Genomic DNA, 13,270 nt, shown 5'->3' on the forward strand with positions numbered 1-13,270 from the left:
GACGAGTTACATATGAGGTTTGGAGGTTTGTCAACTCCCCTTGAACTTCCAAATGCCACGAATGGACTACTTTGGGAGTAACTGGTCAGTCTTCAAAGCATGTTGTGGTTTGAACTCTAGTTGGCACATTCTAGTGCCCCCTTCTGAACTCCTGGGGCATGTGAATCACAACCAAAGAAGCCAGATGTTGGCATGTTGCTAGGCGCTCTAGCTCGGAGGACAAACTGCACAGTTGCTCCATGACAGATGGAGCTGTGTGTGTTCTCAGATGACCGCATTCAATCTACTGTGTGTCCGGTCTCTCAGTCTCTCTTCTGTCACTATCACTGCCCCTTTCTGTACATGGGTCTGGAGTTGGTCTTTATGTAGTGTGTGTGTGTGTGTGTGTGTGTGTGTGTGTGTGTGTGTGTGTGTGTGAGAGTAATATGAGTAATGACTTTATTGAATGCTTGGGTTTCAGCATCAAAATAAACGCATTCGTCCCATCTCGTGTTTAGTACCTATTTCTTCAAACACCAATTATTCTAAAGTGTTTTTACGGTTAAACTATTTAGCTATAGAACTAGCCATTCAGCACAGCAGCTTTTGAAGTCTCACAATCCACTGGCTAGTACTGCACCACAACCCGATTGCATAAGGATACAGGATACTCCATCTACGGGATCCCCGGGACTGAAAACAAATGGTGCACAGGGCTTTGTCATGGAGGTTATACAGGCTTCTAGAGATCCTAGTAGAAGTGGGAGGGTTAGGGTTAGTGCACTTAGCTGAAACTTAAGAAGGTTGTTTTGAGTAAAAGTCGTTTTTGCTGTAGTTTGAACTTCAGAAGAGTCTGTTTGCAGCTTGGTGGTAATCAGTTTCAAATCCAGTGGAGTTGTGCCCTAATGCTATGGGAAGCTTTAGTCTCGGTGTGATTTTGTTTGCACCAGGTTTAGCTTCAGTGGGCCGTTTCTTCTCGTTTTACGTTGACCTTTCTTCTTTCAAACGGTTTCCAAAGGTGGACAATAACTAGGGCTACTTGATGTGTGGACCTGAAGGAGATTGATCTTGATAGCTGGGTGCCACTTAAGGGTACAGTATATAATTTGAGCAGTGATTTGTGACACTTGTCTGTCTTCTCTTTGCAGAGGAAGTGGACTACAGCAGCTTTGGCAGCAGCACGCTGACGCGGAAGAAGAAAGCTGTGGTGACACTCCGCAACGACTTAAACCGAAAGCGTCCACACATCCGCATTGGAATGCCACAGGACTTCCGACCGGTGTCCTCCATCATCGATGTGGATATCCTGCCTGAGTCCCACCGCCGGGTCCGGCTCTATCGGCATGGATCTGACAAGCCACTTGGCTTCTATATACGGGATGGGACCAGCGTTCGTGTCACACCCCATGGCTTAGAGAAGGTTCCGGGCATCTTCATCTCACGGATGGTACCAGGGGGGTTAGCGGAGAGCACAGGGCTGCTAGCTGTCAATGATGAGGTACTGGAAGTTAATGGCATCGAGGTGACAGGGAAGACTCTGGATCAGGTGACGGATATGATGATCGCCAACAGCCACAACCTTATAGTCACGGTGAAGCCCGTCAACCAACGCAACAACGTGGTGCGTGCCAGCCGCATATCCGGCAGCTCGGGCCAGAGCTCGGACAGCAGTGCCGGCTCCTGCGGCTACCCTGCCCTTTTGCCCAGCAGCCATGCACCATCCTCCCCCATCCCCGGGGGCGCCCACAGCAACTACGGCGGTGATGACCTGGAGAGTGACGAGGAATCCGACATCGTGATCGAGAGCAGCATCAAGAGGCCATCGCGTCGCTCCAACGCCTCCGTGGCCTCCACCTCATCGCGCCTGCAGCCCCAGCTCCCCTACATCCCGCCTCATGCTATGCCCAACGCACCCCCCAGCCCCCCCACGCGCCCCCCCTCTATCATCTCCACGGCATCATTCCACTCACAGCCCAGCCTCAACGGGTCTGGCCCGAGCAGCTTGAGCTACCAGCTCCACAGAGACTTAAGCCTGCAAGGTCCCCACATCAACCCCCACTCCCACCACGGCAGTACTCCTGGTCTTCGCCACAGCAATGGCAGCCTGCACAAAATCCTCAGCTCACTGCGCACAGACCCACGCCACAGCCTCGCCCTTCCCAAAGGAGGGGTGGAGGAAGATGGCACTGTTATCACACTATAATGCCCCACACCATACCTCAGACTGATTGTCATTTTCTTTCTACTTTCTCTCTATCGTTCTCTCTATCTTTCCTTCACCTTCACGTTCACTGTCTCCACACACACAAACACCTAATTGCCCAGAGACTGAGTTGGAACATCACCAGAATGGAGACTTTAAACCTTCTAAATGCAATGATGTCAGAAAAAAAAGTATTTTTATATAAAAGGAATAATTTAACAGATACTTAATACGATCATGAAATGGCAACATCTTCTCGATGCTTATTTTTGTTTTGTATTTGTTTTTGCATTTGCCAGACCACTAAACAAACATAACTGTTGATTTTTGTCTTTTCTCTCTCCCTCTCCCTTTAAGCAAGGCTCTGTATCTCCTCATTAATGGGACCAAATTGGAGCTTTTGCATCTTCTAAGTTTAATTTTGTTTGTATTTGTGTTGATTGGAGTTGGTTTGTGTATCCGGGGACTGGCCAGTCCACACAAACATTTAAAGAAACAGTGACCAGAATTGAAATATTGTTTACCCTTGAGACAGATGAGTTTGAGGCAACTCCACTAAGAATTGTAGAATTTCCCACACTGTTCAATTTAATCTGCCACACAAATGGACCGTTGCCACTTTTTTTTGGACTTTTTTTTTCCCTTTTTGTGTACATTACAAAAGTGTTCCATACATTCAGGAATTTCTTATTGGGAGCTGTTACATTGAGTCTCTTAACTAATAATACTTTGTCATATGTTTGTCATGCTCTGTCTATGTTTTCAACCAAACATTTTCTTTTTTTTAAGTAACCTCTATTTGCCTAGTGCATTTTATTGTCCTCACGACATAAGCTGAGGAGATACACAAAGTGTTTTTCACCACACTGATGTTGGCTTTAATGGCGGCAGAGCCCCATCTGAAGGCCACGTGGTCAGTCTCCCTGTCACTCAACTCTCCATCCCAGAGTCCTGTCACATCTCTGCTAACACATCTCACTGTCCTGTCTGTTTGCTGTTTACCACTCTGAACAGCCTGGGCTGCCTGTGAGATACAAATGCATCACTGATCACCACTAATGCCTGGGTGAAGGGATGTCTATTAGGATAAGTGGTAGCCTACAGAAGTAGCCTACCCTATTTTTAATCGTTTTCAACCAATGTAACCATGGGAATAATGTCACATTTAAAGAGCAAGGGATTCCTGTCATTTAGAATCATGTACATGCCTGTGGAGTTTATCTTTCAGAATGAGGCCCAAGCTGCAGACCTTTCGAGTCAATAACATGTTAGATCCCTGGAAATATTTCTAAACTGCGCGCGTTATTTTTAATATATTTTTTTTTTTTGTTACCACTCCGGGACCGTAGACAGGTAATCATGCTGCTTTTCAGAGAACAATTCGGTACCATCCCGTGCGTTGTTGGCGTATTTTGTAATTTAGCACCATCTGCTGGCATATGCAAAGTTTTTGTGCGGCTCTATCAACATTGCCAGCTTCCATCATATGATACACAAATGTTGCGTTGGTATTATTTATTGCTAAGATTTCTTCAAATCTCTTTCTGGAATGTCAGGCTGTTGTCCATTTCTGTCCAATCTGTGTTCATATCCATTTTTATTGTGAATAAATTGTTTTAAAAAAAACCTCGAATCCTCTCCATTACACTATAAAGCACTGGTTGTTTCATTTTCATATTTCATCATTTAATAGTGGTGTGTATTGCATTCAGATAAGACATGATTGAGATTGCTTTGATGTATCTGTTCATTTTATAAAGCAAACTATTTTTCCATAAATAGATCAATATAATGCCTTGAGTCTTTGGTCAATGACGAGCTTACTCTCAGTAGTTACAATGAGCAAAACAAAATCAAAGCATATGTGTAGAATTCCTCATATTTGGAAGTTCCAATCATGACCATGATCACTTCTTAAGATATGGATATTCCTTTGGAAATCATCACAATTATGAGAATCGGTCATCATGACAGAACCTTCAGGATTTATTCTGCTTCCACATGTATTATGACCTCCTGCAGTATGTGTCTGCCTATGTCTAGTTGTAGATATGGTTTTCTAAACGTTGGTGCCCCCATCAGCTTTTTCTGCTCTCAAACTGCTTTTGAAGTTTTTCGTAGTTATCAAAGGCAATGATATCTCATCAAATTCCATTTATGAAAACATGATGCAAAGTTTGTCATTTTAGAAATCTGACATCCAAGTTTGTTTCCCAGAACCACAGTGCCTTGCAAAAGTATTCAACCCCAGAAGCATCACCATTTTCTGAATCTTTTTCTAAACAAATGAGTTAATGAGTTTTTTTTAACAAATGAGTATGTTGTGAAACATCTGTGCTGTATATTTCAGACATATTTTCAAAATCTCTACTAAAAATAAATGAATAAACAAATACAAAATACTGCTTGCAGAAGTATTCAACCCCCGTACATTAATACTGGGTGGAGATCCCTTTAGCTGTGATAATAGCCGTAAGTACCAGCTTGGCACATTGTTCTGCACTGACTCTCCACATTCTTCTAAACAGAATTCATTAAGATTGTCTAGGTTGGTGGGATGGCACGTCTGGACTGTGGTGTCCAAACAGTGTCATAGATTCTCAACATTCACTTATTTTCTTGAACACTCCAGTGTTGCTTTAGTCTTGTGCTTAGAGTCATTTTACCACTGGCATGTGAACCCTCTTTCGAACCTTAATTAAACAGCAGCCTACAACAGGCTCATCTTATTATGAATAATAATAATAATAATAATAATCTTTATTTGTATAGCTCTTTTCATAAAATCAGGTTGTAAAAGAAAACGGATCAAAACAATTAGGTAGGCTATATAAAAAAAAACAATACAGTGATACACCAATATAGTGAAAACTTATTTTTAGGGAAAATAAAAGACTATTCAAATTAAAACTAATGCAAAATCAGGAAAAGGCGCTCCTATAAAAGTGTAAAAAAGAAGGGACTTAAAGGAAGTCGACTGCACTGACTCTGTCCCCTTTAGTTTGCAGCTTGGCCTCTGGAACAGACAAAAGACCTCTGCCCGAGGATATTGAAGTAGGTAGCAGCACGTACAACACTAAGGTCAGAGTCAGTGTAGAGAGTTCAACACTAAGAGGTCAGAGAGTCGGTGTAGAGAGGCTAAAACAGGAGTGGTATGATCACGTCTCTTGGTTTTGGTTCGAAGCCTGGCAGCTCAGTTCTTAACACATCAGGTGGTGAGGTTGCGCACAAAGAGCCCAGCCATCCCCACAAAAGAAATCTATGAAGTTGAATGACTGGAATTAGAGTAGGAGTCAACAATCCATATCCAGATTTCCATCAAACTGGCTTTTATGGGAAGGGAGCAAAAATAAGAAATTGCTTAAGAGAATCCAAGTTAAGGTGCATGATCAGATGCCGATCTGCATATTTTCTTGGAACCTTTTTCTGACAATTGTATTTGAGTCACTGTCTCTTCAGTGATGTGGCCATTAGTCTTAATTTTCTCTGTGGTTTCACAACCTGGTTAATGACCGTTATTTTTATATAATAATCTATTTTTTTTGTTATTATACTGATTTTTCAAATGTAAATAAAGTAATCAATCAAATCAACCTACATCTAGGGAAGATGAAACATTGAAACAATAAACCTATATCATGGATTTCATCATGGGCAGCAACCTTGAGTTACAAAACATATACTTCGCCTCTACAAGTATTTCTTAACAGACTGTGAGGTTAAAGTTAATAAATGCAAAGAGAAATGTATTTTAACGTATGGTAAACTGGGTTTTAGCCTTTAGTTGTAAAAACAAACCGACGTTATTTCGAAACGCGGTTGTGAAAACGTTTTGACTCCTTTGAGCCACTGTCATCATGTGATCAGACCACAAAAAAAAACAACTACACAACCATTTTTCATAGTGAAAACAAAGCTGTAGTGTGAGTATGGCTCAAGCCCATCGTCCCGACAGGTTTGCTGTTCTGTCTCCTTTGGAAGAGTCTAGTGCGGAGGTCAGCAGAGATAGCGGCATCGTTTCCCAGAGCGCCAGCAGCTTGTCCATGGTCAGCGAGGCCCTCAGTAGCGGAACTGTCTCTCAAAGCCCCAGCTTCGGCGCTGCGGTGTCTCAGAGTCCCAGCTTCAGCTCCGGGGAGCCCGTGCTAGAGTGCGTGGACGATGAGATCCTGAGACACACCGCTCAAAGTTACTCTGCGTACATCAGAGCCAATGCAAGTGATGAGGTTAGAGTCAAAGAATGTTTATTAATTACGACTTTTTCTTCGATAGTGAAAAAAAGCTATCGCTCTCAACTGTGCACCCATAACGGTTAACGTTAGCTGTTTCTCCGCTAACTTGTACTGCGTGACAGTAGTCATGCAGAGACAGTGCCTCTTTTGTTTTTCTACTTAAGAATTTACCGGAGAATATGTGTTTGTCGCGTGCATTCTCAATAGCCTACTGGTATGTGTACATGTATTCTGTGAAGAATTTTCACCCGAAACGTTCGAGTTGTGAACAGACGGTAGGTACATCATTTCTTTATTTGTCAATCCTGTTCCTTCCTTCCTTTCGTTACGTCCTAAACCCTCCTTCTGATAAAAACGTGAAGGAATCGAGGAAGGAAGGCAATGCGGATGGAGGAATCAAGGACAGACACGCATGACAAATGAGTTGTTCTTGATCACTCACACATCACTTTACGCCAATTACCTCTTGCTAGACTTAACGGGTTTGTCGTTATATACAGCATAATAAACTAAGGATTTTAACACCAGTCTAAACACGTATTCTACAGTACCTAATTGATTTCACAGAGGCAGTAAATAATCATTAGGGTTGTTGCAATTATTTGTACCTGTATTGACACAGGTCTACATTTAATTTCACTATTCATAATCATTATTTTCTTTGTTTATAATGCCAAATTACACAATTGCTGAGGTCTCAATTCAAATTCACAAAGTAGGCTAAATGTGTTATTACATGAATTTGAACCTAAATAGAGTACAGTAGGATTGCAAGTTATTAAAGTGCAGAAGAAAGACCTGAAGGCACACCAGCAAGTATTCTTCATATAAAGACACCTTCTCTATTGAATTAGGCCTACTTTAACCAGCAAGTATTCTTCATATAAAGACACCTTCTCTATTGAATTAGGCCTACTTTAACAAGTTCAAGTTTGAACTTTATTTGTCCCAGGAGGGCAATTGGTTTTTCAGCAAGACATAGACAACGATAAAAAAAATACAACAGACAACAATACAACAATGAAACATAGAAGTGCAGGAATCAGGAGCCAGAAGGTGGGAGTGAAGGGGGTGGGCACGACCTGTCTATTGTGTAGGTCAGTCAGGGGTGGGCACGACCTGTCTATTGCGTAGGTCAGTGAGGGGGTGGGCATGACCTGTCTATTGCGTAGGTCAGTGAGGGGGTGGGCATGACCTGTCTATTGTGTAGGTCAGTGAAGAGATGGGCACGACCTGTCCATTGCATAGGTCAGTTAGGGGGTGGGCATGACCTGTCTATTGCGTAGGTCAGTGAGGGGGTGGGCATGACCTGTCTATTGTGTAGGTCAGTGAGGGGGTGGGCATGACCTGTCTATTGTGTACGTCAGTTAGGTTACTTTCCTGGGCACCTAGGATTTTACTGCTGCCCTTTACTATTTTGCCATACCAACAGATTACAGAAAATGTTAATGTAGACTCAATATAGGATCTGTAAAAAAGGGTTATGAGGGTCTTCAACATGAAACTTTACCAAGGCAAAATAATCGTTGCTGGCACTTTTTGCAAAGCATCTCTGTGGTGGAGTTAAAATTCAACTTTTGATCAATCAAGCTGCCTGGGTACCGATATGTTTCGACGACTTCTACCACCCGCACCTTCCTGGTTGTGCTCTGGGGAACAGAGGGCTTACGCCTCAAATCAATGAGCATGTCCTTTGAGACAACAGGACCATGATCTTTTTCATCTGTGTAGAGGAGGCAATAGCAGAGTCATCTGCAAATTCTAAGATGTCTCTGTTGTCTTGCCGGCTGCGGCAGTCGTCAGTATAAAACACTTAGAGGACTTCCAGGGCACAGGCTGGAGGACCGAGGACGTGTGAAGCATGCCAATGACGTAATGGAATGCACCTCTTGTGTACAGGATATGTAGTGGATTTAACACTTTTACCTCCTATAGCTTAATGTTCATGTACATTTTCTGTCATCCGCAGATCATTAATTTAGAGAAGAGTCTGGAGGAAATGCTCACAAGAGTAGATGAATTTGTAGGAATGCTTGATATGGTAAGTGATACCTGCCCTAACAAAATATGTATGCTTGGTGCTGTGTTCTATACTGTATTGTATTAGGCCCTACTCATGTTTTCAGATCGGTTTTGTTAAACAGATGGCAGTACTCTCTAATTTACGGATACATAGGTTTTCTTGGTAATCTTTAGGTAAATATAAACCCTGTGGAGACAGTCAGATCCAAACATGTGAAGTGTAGTCACATAACTGGTCAATGAAATTACATATTGAGATACCACCTTGGTGTTCTTTTTTATCTTTTATCTGTTTTATCTAGATCCGCAATGATACCTCACAAATCGTCAACGAGAATCTACCTCAAATCCACCGAAAATCGGAAGAGATGAGACAAATCTATAGAAAGATTGACAAGTTGGAAGTAAGGATGCACTGAGATGGTCATCCATCTGTCCCATACCCGCTTCTGTTTGGTAGTGTGCTTAATGCAGGTGCTTTGTTCTTCCCCTGAAAGGCTTTTGTGAAGATGGTTGGTGCCAATGTGAATGCAATGGACGAGCAGGTAACCCAGGCGGAAGGGGAAGTGGGGACCTTACCCGGAGCCTTCAAAAAGATCTTCCGCACCATGAGCGTTCCAGGATTCCTAAATGTAAGGCACAACACTGAAATATTGGCATAAGTATGATCAGTAGGCACATTAATGAATCACCTTAATGAGTAGCTGAGTTTAATGTTATACATTTTCTGTGACTGGTGACTAGTGTTCAAGAACTCATCATTTTGTTCTGAGGATATGTACAATAATGTAGACTCTTGTAGTGTGTAGTCAGCCTGCAAGTAATAAATGGTAGTTAGTTTAAGTCTGTAATGTTGTGCCCTCTAAGTGTCAGACTGTCACATGTTCGCTCTGTCATCACCCCTACAGAAACCCTCCAGCCCCAGAAGACCCCAGCATCACAGTCAAGAGCTCCCTGCTGTGTTCCGTACCCATGACTATTTCCCTCCTCACACAGATCACTCCGGCGGAGTGTAGACCAATGCCAACCATCTCATACCCTGAACATTTGTAATGGCTGTAGGGCTATAGAGAGGAATAGCAACTGCTGTGGAAAGACCCCACGGTGCTCCAGCTTCAAGAGCAATATGGACCCAGGCGCTAGGTGTAATCTGGATTTTTATCTTTTGTTTCAGTTGGCGTTTGAACCAGTACAACTTTGTAGCCAAATTATTATTATTATTTTTTTTAAAGATGGATGTCCAAGTGCCTCTTTCTGTTAAACTGTCCCATGTGTCTGCTGGGAGGTTGAAGTTGAAATGTCTGGCGTAATAGGTACTGCATATCAACTACTGTAAATAGATTTATACAATAATTCTATTGCATATATAGTACTTACCTTTTCTTGCATTAAGGGGATTTGCGTTAAAATGATGTGTTATAACATATACATTGTTTTTGTTCAATTTGCTATGCAGTCACAAATGACCAAATGCTACTGATTATATTTCTGTTCATTTTCCAGAATGGACAACATGACCTAACACATTATGTTTATACCTCTATTTGCCAACTGTAATAACATAACTGAATTTATTAAAGAAAAAAGTTTTTAAGTAAACAACATTATTATTTTGCCTTTAATTGCAGCACTGGGTCAGTATAATGCATTGTGAAAGTGTGTGCATCATTTGATTGAGGTCGTTGTAGCATGTACGCCCCCACCCCATGACTATAATATTCTCCAATGACCTTGGCCTTGTTCAGTCAGAGAATGTGCCCTGTCAAATTACACACATTGTTCAGGAATGGTTTGAAGATCATAACAAATAGTTCAAGGTGTTGTCCAGGCCTCCAGATCCTAAATAGCTAGACTAATGAAGTGTGTGTCAGGCACGTAGTGTATGACTCATTAAATACATGACTGCCCTTGTGCCACAGGTCATTCAGGCCTTATCATTTATACTGTTCCTAAAAAACTGATGTTATTAGGGTTTCATTTTACCCCCATATTGAGGGTCCACGCGACTGATTTTCTTCACTAAATTGAATTTTATGAGCGAGTATCTTTTGATGCTTCATCATGTTACTTGATATGTGTAAATTACAGGCTTTTGATAGGAAGTAATTATAGACATGAATATGTTATATATTACATATATAAATGGAAATAAATCTTTATTTTCATTTTTAGCTTAAAAAGATGTGTTATATTTTCATATTTAGCTTATGTTTTTAATTATCTTACATGTTACCCTATTTTGTTATTAATTGCATATCCAAAAATTTTATAATTATGAAATCTGAGACGAATCTGTTCGACTGTTTCATAAGTAATTTGTTGTAATATTCCGGGATTCTCCCTTTAAACTGTTGTGTTCTTGGGGACTTTTTTTTTTATTGTCAGGCGAACTTTTAGCCAACATTGAATATCCGGTTCTCTTCCTTATTGCCGCTATTGTGACACTGACACGGTAAATTATATTTTACCTTATTGCCGCTAGTGTGACACTTACCGGTCGCGGGAAATTTGGGGAGCAAACCGGCCCGGGCCGTCTTTCTGGATTTTGTGCTTGGCGGTGAGTTGCTTTTTTTTTATCTGGGGTACACGCCGTTTATTTAATCCTCCTTGTTTAGTTAGCATTAACTTGTCCATGCGCTGTGAGTGAAATGATTTTGTCCCACGTGATTCCCTGTTTCTGTGCTCACACACGCCCTGTTCGAATTGGCTTAAAATGCTCCCTTCCTTCCTTCCTATTAAGAGAGCAAGGACTGTTCGAATTGTCTTAAACCCTCTCTTCCTCTCTAGTAAGATACCTTGAAATACGTAATTTTTTAAGAGAGCATCTGAGCTGCCTTGCTGTCTTATGGCGGCAGGTATTACCCATAACTCTCTGCGCCATTCCCTAACCGGAGACAAATTTTAAAAAAGATGGCGGATGAAATCGTCGAAGTTCCACAAAAGTATTCACCGATGTACGTTTCTTTGCTTTTTTTGGTAATTTTTTAAAAAAGTTACCGAGAAATAAACAGTGTACTATGTACTTATGTCATGATTGATTAACAAAAATAGTCTGTTTCGTTAGCGATTTATCCGTTAGCCAGGTCGCTAACAGTAGCTGCTAGCTAGCAAATAAGCACACACAGGATGATGACACCGCGTCATGTTGCCGTACTTAATATAGTTAATAAGTTAATACAGTTATTAAGACTGTTAATACAGTCTTAATAGACTGTTCGAAATCAACGGTTTTTGAGATACCTTCCCCCGAAGGGACCTCTCTCGTCAGACACCTGTCCAACTAGAGATCAAGGATTAGACAGCTATCTAAGAATCCGAACACAGCAGTGTTTAAGTTAGAATGTCGTTTTCATTTCCTGCTAGCTGGCTAGCATACATCATAGTCTGATCAAATATCTTGCTAGTTTAGCTAATGACGTTATCGCTGAATGAAAAAGTCACAAGTGTGGGTTTATAGCTGAGCAGACACATGTTCAGAAGCAGTGACACGTGTTGTGTTGATGCTTTAGCTAGTGGACATCGAGTCATGGGAGACAAACCTTTGTGGGAACAGATAGGCGCTGGGTTTGTACAGCTATACTACCAACAGTTCGACACGGACCGCGTCAAGCTTGCGGACCTCTACGTGAGTAAACAAGCACTTTTTCTTAGTGAACTACTTGTATGAGCAGAACTTGGGCAACGCCAAAAACGATTTTTTTTTTTTTCTCAGTATGATGACTGCTTTATGACATTCGAAGGAACCACTGTGCGGGGGAAAAACGACGTCATGGCCAAGTTAAATGTAAGTCAACTTGATTGCATCAACATTTCCAACTGGATTTTTCATAACTTTCCATGTAACATTTGTCCTTATTCACCCCTGTTGCGCACGTGGTTACTTTCGTGATTAAAGTAAAACTACCGTCAGGTTGTGTGGATATACATTTGTCTCTAGGGCCACTGCCCAAAGTGTCAAGAGTAACAGCTGAATGTATACAGCTACACCTGTATTTGAGAGTGTCCTAGTGGTTTGTACATACAAGGCGATTTGTGATTCTGATGGAAGGCTCATTTCCTGCTTCTGTGTAGAGTCTGCCATTCCGATCTATCCAACACATTATCACAGCACAGGACCACCACCCTACACCCGACAACTGTGTCATGAGTATGGTGATGGGACAGCTCAAGGTGAGGTTGCTTATGTACGTTTGAGACGTTTGATTGTCTCCACATCATTTTAAGGTGATTTCAGGGGGAGCAAGAAAAACGATTCCCCCTCATAGGAAATTTCAAATGTAACCGTTAGTTTTCTCTTTGTCTGTTTGTATCCCAGAAACGTAGAGCTGTTTACATTGTACGTCTTGGTTCTGAGGAGGCCATATGTGTGTGGTCTGAGCTAGCTCATGAGCAAGTATATTTTAATATGTGTGTTCCCTTTTCAGGCCGATCAGGACCAAGTCATGGGATTCCAGCAAGTGTTCCTGCTAAAGAACATTGGGAACAAGTGGCTCTGCACTAATGAAATGTTTAGATTATCCCTACATAATTTTGCATAATGCAAATAAAGTTTCTTAAGAGAGCTCCAGACCTGGATTAGTTTCATATATTTTGAAGAATGATGTAGTGTGGCGTTAGAATACAAAGTTTCCATTTATATATCAAAATTACCCATTAATGATTCCATGTTCAGGAAATAGCTATAAAGCCTGGGCAACAAAAATGTTTTTAATCCCCCAACAGCTAGTTTGTTAAGTATCTTCCATTTGTATAACTCACAATTATGTATTTTTTTTCTCTTAACTAAATATTTACATTACCTTATGTCCATGTGTGTTTTCTTTTTAGCTTTTTTGAG

At 41.4% G+C, this 13,270-nt stretch overlaps 3 protein-coding genes across 6 annotated transcripts in view; all 3 read left to right on the top strand.

Moving 5' to 3' along the window:
* Positions 1–5,111, top strand: part of pard6gb (par-6 family cell polarity regulator gamma b) — a 29,473-nt gene extending 24,362 nt beyond the window's left edge. The window contains exon 3 of the mRNA XM_012838975.3: positions 1,128–5,111. Coding sequence (XP_012694429.1) covers positions 1,128–2,182 — 1,055 coding nt within the window. The 3' untranslated portion in view covers positions 2,183–5,111. The remainder of the gene's footprint in view (positions 1–1,127) is intronic.
* Positions 5,112–6,037: 926 nt separating this feature from the next.
* Positions 6,038–10,032, top strand: bloc1s4 (biogenesis of lysosomal organelles complex-1, subunit 4, cappuccino). Its single transcript, XM_012838976.3, has 5 exons — positions 6,038–6,405; positions 8,381–8,452; positions 8,736–8,837; positions 8,931–9,065; positions 9,342–10,032. The coding sequence occupies exons 1-5, from the start codon at positions 6,112–6,114 to the stop codon at positions 9,447–9,449; spliced, it is 711 nt and encodes a 236-aa protein (XP_012694430.1). The 5' UTR covers positions 6,038–6,111; the 3' UTR covers positions 9,450–10,032.
* Positions 10,033–10,835: 803 nt separating this feature from the next.
* nutf2l (nuclear transport factor 2, like) lies at positions 10,836–13,231 on the top strand. Of its 4 annotated transcripts, none has more exons than XM_012838982.3 (5): positions 10,836–10,990; positions 11,943–12,058; positions 12,146–12,217; positions 12,505–12,603; positions 12,858–13,231. In XM_012838982.3, exons 2-5 carry the CDS (start codon positions 11,960–11,962, stop codon positions 12,969–12,971), a joined length of 384 nt encoding a protein of 127 aa, XP_012694436.1. In that variant the 5' UTR covers positions 10,836–10,990; positions 11,943–11,959; the 3' UTR covers positions 12,972–13,231. The 4 variants fall into 4 exon arrangements, with proteins under 4 accessions (XP_012694436.1, XP_012694437.2, XP_031441826.1 ...); XM_012838983.3 differs by lacking the exon at positions 10,836–10,990 and adding an exon at positions 11,329–11,387; XM_031585966.2 differs by lacking the exon at positions 10,836–10,990 and having other exon boundaries at positions 11,530–12,058; positions 12,505–12,617; positions 12,858–13,000.
* The last annotated feature ends 39 nt before the right edge of the window (positions 13,232–13,270 follow it).

The sequence above is a fragment of the Clupea harengus genome, chromosome 19 (genome assembly GCF_900700415.2).
Source record: "Clupea harengus chromosome 19, Ch_v2.0.2, whole genome shotgun sequence".
Lineage (NCBI taxonomy): Eukaryota > Metazoa > Chordata > Actinopteri > Clupeiformes > Clupeidae > Clupea > Clupea harengus.

What these genes read in the sequence shown, in the direction of transcription:
- bloc1s4 (XM_012838976.3), top strand. Translation starts at nt 6,112, where the DNA reads ATGGCTCAAGCCCATCGTCCCGACAGGTTTGCTGTTCTGTCTCCTTTG. An exon ending in GAGCCAATGCAAGTGATGAG is followed by an intron (nt 6,406 to 8,380) that starts GTTAGAGTCAAA and finishes TGTCATCCGCAG; the next exon opens with ATCATTAATTTAGAGAAGAG. An exon ending in GAAAGATTGACAAGTTGGAA is followed by an intron (nt 8,838 to 8,930) that starts GTAAGGATGCAC and finishes TTCCCCTGAAAG; the next exon opens with GCTTTTGTGAAGATGGTTGG.
- nutf2l (XM_031585965.2), top strand. Translation starts at nt 11,903, where the DNA reads ATGTTCAGAAGCAGTGACACGTGTTGTGTTGATGCTTTAGCTAGTGGA. An exon ending in TCAAGCTTGCGGACCTCTAC is followed by an intron (nt 12,059 to 12,145) that starts GTGAGTAAACAA and finishes TTTTTTTCTCAG; the next exon opens with TATGATGACTGCTTTATGAC. An exon ending in TGGTGATGGGACAGCTCAAG is followed by an intron (nt 12,604 to 12,857) that starts GTGAGGTTGCTT and finishes TTCCCTTTTCAG; the next exon opens with GCCGATCAGGACCAAGTCAT.